Below are 15,477 nucleotides of genomic sequence, written 5' to 3'. Positions count from 1 at the left end.
CAAAAAGTATCATTTTGTAAAATTTTATGTCGACGACTATCACCGTTCGCAACACTGTCCCTCACACTTTGAGAGTTCAACATTTGGCACTTCACAGGTACAAAAACAAAGTGAGCTGGCTTGGCTTGGCTTGGCTTGGTTTGTTGTATCAAAGTAGCTGACGAAATTTAACTTGTTTTCGTGTACATTTTCAATATATTTAGCTGTGATTATGGTATTTAAGTGTTAAATAAAGTTGTGCTGTGATTACTGTATGCAAAAAGTGTTTGTGCCGGCGTAAAAGTGTTTGATTGCCGAGGATAGTGTTGTGAACCAGATCACCGGTAAGTTTCCACACCGAAATAAGCTTAGTTAAGAAAAGTGTCGGTCCTATTCATAATTGTGTTTGGTCTTTGGTGTGTCTGACGGCGATGGTGGCTATGGTGACAAGGAACGGGAAGCCGAATTCGATTTACAGGAGGAAAATGATTGGCAGGAAGATGAGGAAGATGTGTAGATGGAAAGAGACAGAAATTACCAGTTTTTTGACAACATATACGAAACGAACGAAAAATCTGCCCCGATCTACGGTCCACATGATTCTGGGTCTGTTGCGAAGAAAGCTGAAGCTCTGCCTTCCTGCTGACGCTCGAACCCTCTTAAAAACGTCCACCAAGGTCGGGATGGAAATCCAACCAATCTTGGGTGGGCAGTTTTGGTATCAGGGAATAGAGACCGTGATAAGAGAACATTTTGAGTGAGTGCACGTTTGCTTAAGTTTTAAAATGCTTATTGGATAATACAATTTGCAATATACTAATATATTTTATAGGGAGATTATCCCGCATGTTGATCTTTTTTATTTGCAGGTTTTCATCGATGGATTACCCCTTTACAAGAGTTCGGCAAGGCAGTTATGGCCGATTCTATTTAAGGTAGAGGAACTACCAGATGCACCGGTGATGCTTGACGGTGTATTTTGTGGATTCACAAAACCGGATCACGTGGAAGGATTTTTGCGGCCTCTCGTTGAAGAAGTAAACAAGCTTCAATCAAGCGGCTTGCGGTTCGGAGACAAGACGGTGGGCGTCAAACTTCACATGTTTATCGCTGATTTACCCGCCCGCTGCTTTGCCAAAGGTAATTGCAGTAATAAATGTACTATAAAAAGCAACGAACAAACTTTAAAAACGTTTTTTTACATTTCAGCTACTATAAGCTACGTTGGCAAACGCAGTTGCCATAAATGTACATGCGTGGGAGTACACGAAGGGAAAAAGTCATTTTTGATAATGTGGATGCTGAATTGCGGACTGAGGAAAGCTTTAAAGGCAGGACAGATAAGGAACATCACAAAAGTTGGAAGTCACCGTTGGAAGATGTGGTGGGTATTAACATTGTAGATCATATAATCATAGCAGAAAGCATGCATCAATCAGATTTGGGCATTTCAAAAAAAATAGCAATAGGATTTCTTGAGCACAAATTTCCCAAATTCCTCAAATGGACAAATGCACATAAAAAAACAGTTTCAAATTTTTTAATAGCGACACAGCTTCCAGGAGAGTTCAACAGGAGATTGCGGCACGTTAAATTTATGAAATTTTGGAAGGCAACAGAGTTCCGTACGTTTTTACGTTACGTTATTATTATTGTGTATAGAGATTTTATGTTGGAGGAGGCAATTAGTCATTATTTGCTTTATTTTTGTTCTATAACTATATTTTCCTATAATCATCACAAACCTCTTTGGCCGCTTGCTAAAATATTAATGTATATTTACGTAAATTTTTTTGCAGATTTTTATGGTAGAACTAAATTAAGTACTAATGTACATGGCCTTATACATATTTATAATGATGTAGATAATTTTGGAGCGGTAGATGATATATCCGCATATGATTTTGAAAATCATTTACAGATTTTAAAAGTAGTTGTAAGTCAGGCAACAAATGTATGGAACAGGTTATAACAAGATCCGAGGTAATGCTGCTGGCGGATGTGTTGCTCCGTCGCAGCGCCCAACGCCGATGCTTTACACCGAGTCGGGTATATTTTTCCTTCGTCGACCGGAGAGTGCCTCCAACTATTAAGAAACGAGCGATTCTGAGGTTTGTGTTCGAATGCGTTTCCTTTATTTAGGTTCTCATCTCTTATATGCCATTTAGTTGCTGACCGCATATAGGTCAGCTAACTGTAACTATGACTATTTTGATAACAAGTTTTAGTTATACTTAATGCGACATGTACCTATGGTTTATGAATTGCGTGAAGTTACTTCCTCGTTTGAATCGTGAGAACGGTTGATTACCTGTTTATGTTTGTTGCGTTTCTGAAGCGCGCGCTATTACTTGAGGCGTGTTTTGCTTGAACTTTGTTTTAACTTGAGGTGTTTTAACTTGAAGTGTTTTACTTCGCTACATCCGCATATATGCTTTTACTTTATAATGAGGTCGTAAGCAACACAAGGAATTCCAACATATAAAAAGAGCTAAAAACATTCCCGCTCCAACTTATCCGCAGTTGATGCCTAATGATATTGGTTTGGAAGTTAGAGCCGACTTTAGCCTAAAAGCCAATTTTGGAAAACCCATGGTTTCTAAGTGACACAAATTATATTTGCCAGTTTGTGGAAGCTAAGGAGACACATTCTTCTTTGCTTGTCGTTGGTATGCAGTATGAGTCGAAAGAGGAGATGTTCAAGCTTTCTGCAATGGACCATATTTCAGAAATAGAACTATCGTCCACTAGTTTACACATTTATAAAGTAAAAAATAACACTCCTCGCCAACGGGTAGAACTACCGCATCCAAACATAAAATGTAAATTAGTGGCCATAAAATTAGTTCATAAAATACAAACTTTTTTCTTCTTCTTATTCTTTGGCACAACAACCGCTGTCGGTCAAGGCCTGCCTGTACCCACTAGTGAAATGAGCTTGGCCTTCAGTGACTTATTGTTACCATAGCAGTATAGTCAGTCCTATGTATGGGGACACGGTCTATTCGGGACTTGAACCCATGACGGGCATGTTATTACGTCGTAGGAGTGGCCAGACTAACTTTTTTACTCAAGTCTTAATTCTGATTTGTGGTCTTTCCATTCATTTATTTATAAATCCATTTTATATCTCAATTGTTGTATGCAGTGTTGCGAACAGTGATTGTCGTCGACATAAAATTTTACAAAATGATACTTTGTGAAGCATCGCATTCTAGATCCAAGCATTCATTCGACAATCACGGAAAAAAATATCATTTGACACGATGATATTTTTCTGCTACAATCATTTGACTTTTTGATTTTGCCGTACCTCAAGTGAACTAGATCTTCATCGAAAATGGGTCCTTTTTCGTGTTTTCGCGCGAATTTCTATGCTCCTTTAAGATAACACCATTTTCCTGGTTGACTGAGTGAAAATATCAAGTGGTCTAATGGCTAAGTATCGATAAATGCACAATTAAGCAGTTCTGGCGTCTCATGAAAAATGTCAAATGACATTCATTCTACATTTTGTGCAATCATATCATCGCAAAAGCATTGATTGTTGTTGCACAAATGATTGTCGCTTTTGGAAAATCGTGTCATGGTAACCATGAATATCATGATATCATGAAAAAATGTTTTTGACACTCGCTTACTGCAAATCTCACTATATATAAAATCGAAAATCGCCACAATGACGTGAGAGTAAACATTCAGCGAGAGAGAGAAAGAAAGCGGTGAGAGCGACTCTCTTAGCAACGCGCATTGCTGCGAAAGGACTTGCTCCATGCCACACTGCCAGCCCGCGGGTAATGAGGGCAATGGTTACTTAGATTTTTTGTTTACACAAACCGATTTGAAAACACATGGTATTGGATATAATGATTTTTTTAATAATTAAAGTAGCAAATTAGCCACCTGATGATAAAGTGTCTTATCTCATACCCCTTCCCATTATTAATCAAGATATTCAAGGCAATATTAAAAAAAAAGCCGAGCCGGTCTCATGGTACAGTCGTCAACTCGTACGACTTAACAACATGCCCGTCATGGGTTCAAGCCCCAAATAGACCGTGCCGCCATATGTAGGACTGACTATCCTGCTATGGGGGGAAATCAATAAGTCACTGAAAGCTAACCCCACAAGTGTGTTGGCAGGCCTTGACCGGCATCGGTTGTTGAGCCAAAGAAGAAGAAGATTTAAAAAAAAACATATTTGAAAACTATCGAAAATAGCTTAATTGTGAAATTGTTGATATTCCAATTCATTCAATCATTAATAAAGCCAACCATACTCATTATTGGTGCTTAAGCACCTCGAATAGTACATACACCGTCGTCATCGGCAGATAAGTGTGGTACAGAATATCCTGTAAAACGGGTGGCTATACCCAGGACGTCGAACATGTACTCTCCCTCAAATCTTCTTCTATTTGGCGTAACGTCCTATGCGGACATGCCGTATAGTATAGGCTTTCGAGACTTAATTCATTACCACGTAGCCGGATAGTCAATCCTTGCCACGGGGGGACGGTCCATGGGCTTGAACCCATGACGGGCATGTTATTGAGTCGTTCGAGATAACGACTGTACCACGGGACCGCCCCAAATCTACTACTACTCTACTACTCCGCAATATTGGCTGAGTCGGGACAAGGAAAACGCATGACAATAAGAGGCAGATGCAACCGAGAGACCCTAAGCGGCCATATGCTAAAAAGCCTTGCTGAAATTCCGAGCAAGAAAGCGACGGATGTTGATGGCTTGAAAGTTAAAATTGAATTTGTAACGATTTGCTCGCGGGCGGGAAGAACTACTTATTTCAGGATATCCTTCCGGAACAAAGCACTAAAGGGAGAGATGGTTCATTGCACAACATGTCTACAACATACTGCGCGTTAGGTGAGACAACCGTGTGTACTTCATTCAGCCGGATCAGCATCAACTGCAGAATGATCCACAATGAAACTATGCTTACTGTAGCGTGCCCAAGAGGGCTGAAAAGATTCTGACTGTATCTATCAAGAGTGATAGCTATATCTACCATGTGATGCTATTACCGTACTATGGTGTTGATTAAGAACAACCACGTTATCTTTAAGGACACGTCACAGAAGCAAAATCTGAAAAATGTGTGTCGGGAAGAGTAAATAAAGTAGTTTGCAAGTAAACGCGAATTTAGTTAAATGATCAAGAAAGGCTATAACAGTGTTGAACCATTCTCTTCTATAACAGTATAGATCGGAATGTTGGAACTACACATTTAGAATGGTTATATGAGGGTATATGTTCACTATGGAAATTTGATATTTGGCGCAACAATAACAATTGTCTCATACACAAATACCAATTCCATTCAATACTTCAAAACAAGTTTCAGAATAATAAAATAAAATCTTGACGACGTTTTTGGAAACCTTTTTGTTCTGATCATCTTTTACTTATCACCTAACGTATGAAACATAAATCGAAAAAAGAGTAGACATGGAATTCGAACCATGTGCGATATCATATTTTTATAGTTCAATTTATGGGCTTCTTACATTTATGGGCACAAAAAACACAAAATAAATTGAAGCAAAAGTGAGCATTTCAAAAATCGTATGTTATACGTACGTAATTGGGATTTGATCTAAACATGTTGTATATGTATTAGCGGCACCCTAATTTTTTAACCCACTACACATAAATACGTTATTCAATGAACACGTTGTTGAATGAACACGTACTACTAAAAAATAATAATCAAAAAACTATACATTTGTGTCAAAAGAGGCATGGAACGTATCAGTTTTAAAATTACAAAATTGCGTTACTTGGCTCAAAAGTAGCCTCATCGATATTTAACGATTCTGCAAAGTACAGTAAGAACTGTCCAGGAAGTTACAAGGTTAACACATTTGTCACCACAAATGCATTAAAGCATAAGAACAAATAGGAGTTATGGTTGTTGCAACGTGTAGAGTTTGAAAATAATTCGAAATTTGAGGACATCCGGTAGATTTTACCGGGCCTTAACTAGTATCGTAAAAAAATGTCGACAATTAACAACACTGGTTGTATGGTTATGCTTATCATAATTCTAACATATATTCACACCAAAAACATCACAGAAAAAAGTTCATGTAACAGTTTGATTGCTTTCATCTTATTTAGGTATTTTTTTAGGCTTGTCCCAATTCATATAAAAGTTCACAGCGCCATTGTCACTGGCCAAAGAAGGCAGCAGCTCCCGCCAAGAAGGCCGCCGCTCCCAAGAAGGCTGCCGCACCCAAGAAAGCCGCTGCCCCCAAAAAGGCAGCTGCAGCCAAGAAGTAAACCACCTACTACACGTTATACTGCATGCTTCTACAACAGCATTGCAATAACGCTCTCTTGGTTCCAAGCAACACTCAAACACAATCAAATTTTTCACTGCACTTTCGCCAACCATCAATACATATAACTTTCCACTTACCATTAAGGAGATGTTCCGGCGACCGCGCTACCGATGTTCGTCTTTGCCCGGGATATTCCATTATCCTGCCACCTCGCTTCACCGTCACCAATTTATGTAATCTACCAGCGCACACAATCGATCACTTATTTGAAACCAATAATTCGAATGTTATGAACACTCTACACACAGTTCAGATGCACTTAATTTACTACAATTAGTCAAAACTATGATTTTCTTCACAAAATATCACACCAAATACTATTTACGTCATCACTTGCTCCAAACATGCAAAACAATTATACGCATTTAACAACACAATATTGTGTAAACGCGTCTTACACCTATCTGTCAATTTATTTTTCTTTGTTATTGCCAGAGCTGTCGAACCTCTTCTATTACGAAACCTGCATTCTTTGGATCTTGGTTTCGATTCATATAATGGAACTGGAGATGGGAATAACAACACACTTGAAGGAATTAAATGTAGGCATAGAGTGAATTCCTAAAAATCTCTGTGAATAGTTTTTATCTCTTCTGCGATTTAAATCATTCCATGCGATTTAAAACATTTATGAGTTGTGTATCTCATCAGTGAGTTCGTTTGTGATTTAATTTTTGCGACGACTTTCAACTCACTCAGTGTTATTTAAATCAATCATTAGCTTTTTCACCTAAGTTATTTATTTATTTCATTTTACTTCATTTAGTAATTGTTTTAATTATTTATTTAGTTATTTTTTTCATCATGTTACTTATTACTATTCAATCATTCTGAATCAATGTGAGATCATCACAAAATGGAAATGTTCAATTACTCAGGTAATTTTGGAAACTTAAACAGTGAGTGGAATATTTCAAACACAGTGCGGTACTGTGCAATCATATATTGGAATCTTACATACATTCAGTGGAAGTTGCAGCCACTCCTGGCAAACTGACAAATAGCAAAATGTTATCATAGCATCATGAGCAAACTGACAAATAGCAATTGTTTACATAAATACCATGCGCTATCAAAAAAAATCCTATAGGCGTAGTAAAAGGAAGTAATTACTGAATTTTCGAGTGATTTATGAGTGGAATGTGAGATTTCTTAACTAGATTTTCGATTACACGTGAAAGAGTTTTGAATTTTCATTGCGATCTATGCTATCATACAATTTTTAAGTTTGCCTCTGATAAGATTACTTTTCGGTCCTTACTATTTGCAAGTGCAAGTATATTATTAACCAGCTAGGACGTTTTCAGTTTTGTGCAGCTATTTTCCTTATAGGTTTCGTACCCGCGTTTCGAGTGCGATTTACACTTTTTTAAGTGGATTTCCAGTGTTTTTAATTTAGTTTGAGTATTAGGTTAATTTCTTTAGGTGCGCATGGTGAAGTATAGTGTAGTGTAGTTTAGAAAAGTGTAGTGTAGTGTAGTGTAGTTTAGTACGCAGGGCAGTGTAGATTTAGTGTAAGGAGATTATTTTCGTAACGTACGTTTCGTGTACGTTTTGTGGTTCAATTTGTTGTTCCTGCGTGGTACGTGTGTTCCTGTGTTCCTGTGTTCCTGTGTTTCTGTGTTCCGGCGTTTTCTTGCAATTCTGTTTTTGCTACGATATGGAGCATAATGAGGAAAGTGTGGGTAACGGTTGCCCTATGATTGACATCATGTCAGGTATAATATTTCCTACTTTCTTTTATTCACAGCACTTATCTAAAATTCTTTTTTTTTGTTTTACAATTTTCAACAGCCCCAGTTACAGAACCCTATCCACAAACCATGCATCCCTCCGTAAGTGATATCGTCTCACAGAATCTCACTCCACCGGAAGAAACTCCGAACGAAAAGAAAGCAAGGCTCCAAAGGAAGCGACAGGCGTTGTACAGGGCCAAGAAGCGCCTCCCGAGTGCAGCTCCTACGCTGGCAGCTGTACAGGACGACCAACAGGCTGTACCTTCAACTTTGGCCGGGTCATCCTTATCAGCAGCTTCTGCAATCCTGCAACAACAACAACGAAGGAATACGGACGACGAATTGCTCAATGAAATCGCTGGACGATAATCCACCCCACCGGATGAAACACCATCCGAGCAGAAGGCAAGGCTCGGCAGGAAGCGACAAGCGCTGTACAGGGCCAAGAAGCGCCTCGCGGGAGCAGCTTCTACGGTGGCAGCTGTACAGGACGACCAACAGGCTGTACCGTCTACTTCGGCCGGGACATCCTTATCAGGAGCTCCAGCAATCTTGCAACAACAACAACTACGAAGGAATATTGACGATGATTTGCTCAATGAAATCGCTGGACTCCACCCCACCGGATGAAACACCACGCGAGAAGAAGGCAAGGCTCGCCAGAAAGCGACAGGCACTGTACAATGCCAGGAAGCGCATGGTGCAAACTCCGAATGTCGCAACTGTGGTCAACCGCGCCCCAGCACCAGTATCAGCACCAGTACCAGCACCAGCACCAGCACCAACACCAGCATTGGTAGACCCAACTGCAGCAGTTGCTATCCGAGTGCCAATACATCAGCAGCTACAAACATACGAGCGCCATCTTCGCGACCATGAAGCAGATCAGCAGCGACAAGTCATAGCCCGGCGTCGTATGACCGGCCATCTGAGAGTAGCACATGGGAACCATGAGTCGTACAGTTGTCCCTCGCTTCATACGCTTGCACCACGCGTGCCTTGCAATTTCTGTTCCGCTCTCAAGTGGCCTGGAGAGCCGCCCTGTGTGTGCTGCAACAGTGGACAAGTTGTGCTTCCACCGTTTCCCGAACCGCCAGCAGAGTTGCGCCAACTATTTGACGTGCCGCAATTTCTGCTCAACATCCGGCGATACAATAATGCGTTTGCCTTCACCTCTATCGGTGCCTCAATACGAGGAAATGACCCAGTACGCCAGGATCATAAACTTAGGAATTCATAAACTTTAAATAGTGACAATGGTGCTGTGAACTTTTATATGAATTGGGACAAGCCTAAAAAAATACCTAAATAAGATGAAAGCAATCAAACTGTCACATGAACTTTTTCTGTGATGTTTTGGTGTGAATATATGTTAGAATTATGATAAGCATAACCATACAACCAGTGTTGTTAATTGGCGACATTTTTTTATGATACTAGTTAAGGCCCGGTAAAATCTACCGGATGTCCTCAAATTTCGAATTATTTTCAAACTCTACACGTTGCAACAACCATAACTCCTATTGTTCTTATGCGTTAATGCATTTGTGGTGACAAATGTGTTAACCTTGTAACTTCCTGGACAGTTCTTACTGTACTTTGCAGAACCGTTAAATATCGATGAGGCTACTTTTGAGCCAAGTAACGCAATTTTGTAATTTTAAAACTGATACGTTCCATGCCTCTGTTGACACAAATGTATAGTTTTTTGATTATTATTTTTTAGTAGTACGTGTTCATTCAACAACGTGTTCATTGAATAACGTATTTATGTGTAGTGGGTTAAACAATTAGGGTGCCGCTAATACATATACAACATGTTTAGATCAAATCCCAATTACGTACGTATAACATACGATTTTTGAAATGCTCACTTTTGCTTCAATTTATTTTGTGTTTTTTGTGCCCATAAATGTAAGAAGCCCATAAATTGAACTATAAAAATATGATATCGCACATGGTTCGAATTCCATGTCTACTCTTTTTTTCGATTTATGTTTCATACGTTAGGTAATAAGTAAAAGATGATCAGAACAAAAAGGTTTCCAAAAACGTCGTCAAGATTTTATTTTATTATTCTGAAACTTGTTTTGAAGTATTGAATGGAATTGGTATTTGTGTATGAGACAATTGTTATTGTTGCGCCAAATATCAAATTTCCATAGTGAACATATACCCTCATATAACCATTCTAAATGTGTAGTTCCAATATTCCGATCTATACTGTTATAGAAGAGAATGGTTCAACACTGTTATAGCCTTTCTTGATCATTTAACTAAATTCGCGTTTACTTGCAAACTACTTTATTTACTCTTCCCGACACACATTTTTCAGATTTTGCTTCTGTGACGTGTCCTTAAAGATAACGTGGTTGTTCTTAATCAACACCATAGTACGGTAATAGCATCACATGGTAGATATAGCTATCACTCTTGATAGATACAGTCAGAATCTTTTCAGCCCTCTTGGGCACGCTACAGTAAGCATAGTTTCATTGTGGATCATTCTGCAGTGGATGCTGATCCGGCTGAATGAAGTACACACGGTTGTATCACCTAACGCGCAGTATGTTGTAGACATGTTGCGCAATGAACCATCTCTCCCTTTAGTGCTTTGTTCCGGAAGGCCAATGATCGGAGTATGTGTACATGGGGAAGGCCACGTTTTTGGAACTCGATCACTTGAATGCGAGCTACCTCAATCCCGAGAGCTCCCATGGTTAGGTCATTCAGTATGGCTTTCAGCTTTAACCGAAAGACACGTACGATAACATCGGATCGACCCGGTGCCTGCTGACGTGGAAGTAGGCACTGTGTGATTTCCGGCCACTTCGGATTGCACGTGACGGTGATAAACAGGTCCGGTTTACCCAAAGCTCGAACAATAGCCATTGCATCTTGATATTGCGCTCGCATATATCGATTGCTACCGACAAATGATGGTCCGAGAATAACACGCGTGCCCGTACGCGACAGGTTCGAAGGCGGATCGATGATGGAACGACGGGGTGCAACAGGTGGTTCTTGCACTACAGGGATTTCCACAGCCACATTAGGCAAATAATCGGGATGAAGATCCGCGATGGTACCTTCAGCGCCGGCAAGATCCATAAAGCCCGTGTACGCCTCAGTGCGAAGTTGTGCCTGGTGCTCTCGCAAATATTTCAACCGCTGCATCTCCATCTTACAGTACTGGTCTACACAGTACTGCTGAAACAATCGTCCGGCACGATGCATAAGCGTTTGAGCGTTTTCCCGCCAGGCTATGCGATATGCGGCATATTCGCGTGGCGTTATTTGATTTGCTGAACGCTCTGCTCCATCCAACTCAGGATTAGGATCCTCAGCAGCATCATCATTTTCATCTATGTGCGCCGCTCCGTTGCTCGAACTTGTTGGTCTGCTTGGTTGTTGCTGCTGTCTGTTTCGGCGCTGTACCTTTGGCATACCGTAAGTCCAACCGGTTTCACCCCGCGGAAACAGAATCGGGTATTGGAGTGCATCTGCCAACTGATTGGTATCAAACACAGGCTGCAAGTATCCTATGGCACGATGCTGCAGCACAATATCGCGTGTATGTTCCGTGGCTCCGGTAGTATCATCGCACACGAACACGCCACCAACTTCATCTGCAGTCGGTGCATTGTAACGCCGTTGATCGATGCCTGGAATACGCGAGTGGATGCAAAGCCGCAGATCATCTCGAACAGACATCCGTTCGTACGCATGCTTAAACATCTCTGCAATCGGATTGTGAGTCGAAAAAACACGTTGCAAAATGGCCAATATTTCACGATTCAGCTCACTACCATATGCTTTGGCCCGAGCGTTCAGCATTTCGTCGTACTGACCCTCCGAGCTTGAATCATAAAAGTACAGCTGTGCGTAGCATGGTGGACGTCCTGGAAGCACAGCGAGCGAACCGATTCGATGGCAAAGTGCACCTTGTATGCGATAGTTGTAAATTCCACCGTGACCGACTCGTAGATTATTATTATTATTATTATTATTATTATTATTATTTATTTTATCTTCAACGGGCCGTATGGCCTAATAATAAATAATAATAATAATAATTCAATTCAAATAGAATTCATTTATCTTGTATTCTTTAATCTAGCTGTATCTTTAACTAATCACATTACTTTTTTTGAGGTTTTAGTAAATGCTTTGCGTGCCACTGTTTGTTTGGTGTTTTTGATACCAGCATGAGACGTTGCATTTCTCAATTTTGTTTTGATATAGTCATTAATTGTTATTGCATCGATCAGTTCACGTCCGTGGGTAGATACTGGTTGAAAAAGCCGCAAACCATTCACTTTATCACAAAAACTAACTTTTTGATTTTTTCTTCCTTCTCCATTCCAGTTGCACTTCATCAAAAACACTGGGCAAAACAAAATATACAACGCCTCATGAATGCGTTGTTTATAGAAGGTGTCTAATATTACCTAATTTAAACTATTCTTTACTTCCTCAAAGTGAAATTCCGCCGACAGCTTTTCCTCGAATTTACAAAATTCTTCTTATGACGATATTTTTGTTGCAGATCCTGAATCTGCGTTTGCAGCCGCTGCGCTTGATGTCGGAGACGATGGGACGACGATATTATCTATCACATAATCCAGTTGGCATTTTACCGTTCCAATTGCATTTGTCAGCTTCGAATTTTTTTGTCGTTCTCCTGCATTCCAAATTGTATTTGGTTCATCATTCCTAACACCTTGTCTATTTTTCCATTGAGTGACGCCAGCGCTGTTTCTGGATTTTCGCTAGCGCGGTTTTCCATTGCTGATATGGCTACGGTTTAAACATTAGTTGTTTTAAAATTGATTCAGCCCACAAAGTCATTATATCATTTTATTTACCTTTTTTAACTTTTATTTTTTTATTCTCCAAGGCTTGCGGGAGTAATTTTTTGCACCAATCAGTCCAAAAAACGAAGACCAAATAAAATTTTCCATCGTTTTGAAACCCACATGTGCCAACCGTTCTAATTATTTTTTGTTGACAATTGCGGGTGTTCGCGATGGGGCACAGCGGCACAGTGCACAGCAAGAAAGAAACAGGGGGAGGGGGGATGGGTGCGAGGGAGAAGAATGGAAAAGCACCCACGCAAACAATGAGAGCCCAAATTTTGAGTGATTCAGGCTGAGGGGTATGAGGAAGCTTGAGGAAGCAAGGAGAAACGCGCTGCGATAAAGTTCGCATTCTGTTTTACACGCGCGCTTCACTAACACCAATGCAAATACCGTGCTTTGACGAGCCGTCTGTGAATGTGTGTGTGTCTTCTTTCAGCGAGCTCAACAACTTGGAGCTGCTCGTCACATCGTGTTGTCTCGCTTACACTACAGCATCGAACCATCGCTCCGTATGTCTCCTCTCCTACGCGTACAAAACCACCAGTACAGCGCGACGCTTTGTCGGAGATAGTTGTGCGCGTTTTGTTTTAAGTCCCGCGCGCAGTGTTTGTGCGCTGATGCGCATTTCGTTCAAAGTCTCGTGCGTTGGTGTGTTATGGTGTAGTGTGAAGTGAACAAACAATGTGCACAGACGCACATGCAGTGCGTGGATCGACAGGTAATATTTTGCTGAACAGAGGCAACGCAGATTGTCGACAAGTTTCCCGCAGCCTGGCACGACCCGGTACTTTGCAGTATGATGCCATTCGTGAGTATGATAGATTCTGAATGTGTTGTGAAAGTGTATTTTATGTTTCAATAAAGTGTTTAATGTAACCAAACATGGACGTGTTTGTGTTTGCTTTTAGAATTAGTTGTTGTTGTTGTTTTATTTTTTTACGAGGCTTTTTAGCATTCGCCTCTCGTATTTTAAAATTCAGAGATCACTTATACTATTTGAGATAAAAAAAGACTTAAAAGTTCAAGAAAAAGAAGAAGAAAATACAAAAGTTCTTATGGTAATGAAGAAAGGGCAAAATGTTTTTTAATTCTAATGCTTTTTTCATATAAGTTGTGTTTTTATAAATATTTTTATCCATATTAGCTACACTTGATCGTAGAGATTAGTTTCCTTCAAAAAAATTCAAAAGTTTTTCAATTTCCTAGTAATTGTTGGAAAGTACAATGTCCAAATGATCTCCAGGTCTGTGTTTCTTCCTTTCTGCGGAATATCCAAAACAATTAATTAAAATGTGTTCCACCGTTGCATCACATCCACAAAATGGGCAGATTAATGGTGATTCCTTTTTTAGTTTGTATGTATGTGTAAGTCGGGTGTGTCCAATTCTCAACCTTGTCAAAACTCTTTGATCGCTGTGATCTAGAAATGTGTTTGCTTTTAGAATTAGTGCGTATTTGCGATCATGGCAATGCATGAAAGAAAACGAGAAACGAAAGAAACAAATATCTTAAGATGTGTTAGTAGCATGACTGGAAAGAACACGAACACATTGAGAACTGCAGAGCGCACCGTGCGTTTCGGGTGGGGAGGGGGAGGGCTCGCGCGAGGGTGTAACTCATTCCTCTAACAGTAACTGCTAACGGAGGGCGGTACTCAAATCACTCAAAAAATACACTCATTTTGCCGGACGAAAAATGTTGCTGCACACTAACACATCCATGCTTCCTGCACGGATTGAACAGCGAATACTCAGTTCTGAGAGAATATACTCGAGCGCTCGCGCATGAGTGCAAGGAAGCGCGGTATAGAGGATAGAGGGAGAAAAACGATTATTTGCTCCAAGCTTTCTACCTTTGTTCGGTTGGGTAGTGGTACAGGCAGGCCTTCGCCGACAACGGTTGTTGTTCCAAAGAAGAAAAAGAATCGATAAACCGTAGGAAATACTGTAATAGAGTAAATAAATGACTACAAAAAAATAATAACATGATTGCTTGAAAAAAGGCAAACTCACATTCGTTTGTCTCACTTTAGAGCTTTTATTTTTCATTCGGAAGTGAGAGTTTTCAAATGGAAATCTAGGACTACACAAAATAAGTGCTAGCAACGATCTTTCGTCGGTTAAGAATCGCTCAATTTACCTGGTTACTCGATGCTTTAACCAATTTCAGTCATGCTCCAGTTAGCTATGGAGCTCAAAAATGTTTTTTGTTTTTGTTTTTATTGAACAACTAGGAATGAATTAATATTTTAAACAAAGGAATGGCGGGTCTTTTGATCCGTTTCTTGTTTATCTTCGTTTTAATAAGCTCTTCCATTTTTTTGACTTCCATGCCTCCTTGAACTCACATACTTCAATGAACAAACAAAATTTACTGAAACATACTTCCATGAACAAACAAAATTTACTGAAACATTGACAGTAATTTTCATAAACAGAAAATTCAAATCGAAACAGTCAACAAAGGGAGTGAGATACAGAACTTACCACTGTTCAAAACAGATCACAATAATAAATATCAACGTGACTGTACGTA

The 15,477-nt window shown here is 39.9% G+C and overlaps 1 protein-coding gene across 1 annotated transcript; it reads left to right on the top strand.

Moving 5' to 3' along the window:
- Nucleotides 1-448: 448 nt before the first annotated feature.
- Nucleotides 449-8,449, top strand: LOC121592213. The gene is made up of 3 exons (XM_041913620.1): nt 449-736; nt 812-1,119; nt 8,139-8,449. The coding sequence occupies exons 1-3, from the start codon at nt 465-467 to the stop codon at nt 8,447-8,449; spliced, it is 891 nt and encodes a 296-aa protein (XP_041769554.1). The 5' UTR covers nt 449-464.
- Nucleotides 8,450-15,477: the final 7,028 nt, after the last annotated feature.

The sequence above is a fragment of the Anopheles merus genome, chromosome 2L (genome assembly GCF_017562075.2).
Source record: "Anopheles merus strain MAF chromosome 2L, AmerM5.1, whole genome shotgun sequence".
NCBI classification, from domain to species: domain Eukaryota; kingdom Metazoa; phylum Arthropoda; class Insecta; order Diptera; family Culicidae; genus Anopheles; species Anopheles merus.
Note: the sequence above shows the minus strand (reverse complement) of the source record. Positions and strands in the feature narration are given on the sequence as shown.

Coding starts and splice junctions, on each gene's coding strand:
- LOC121592213 (XM_041913620.1), top strand. CDS start 465: ATGATTGGCAGGAAGATGAGGAAGATGTGTAGATGGAAAGAGACAGAA. Junction 737..811: donor GTGATAAGAGAACATTTTGA/GTGAGTGCACGT, acceptor TATATTTTATAG/GGAGATTATCCCGCATGTTG. Junction 1,120..8,138: donor CGCCCGCTGCTTTGCCAAAG/GTAATTGCAGTA, acceptor AATTTTCAACAG/CCCCAGTTACAGAACCCTAT.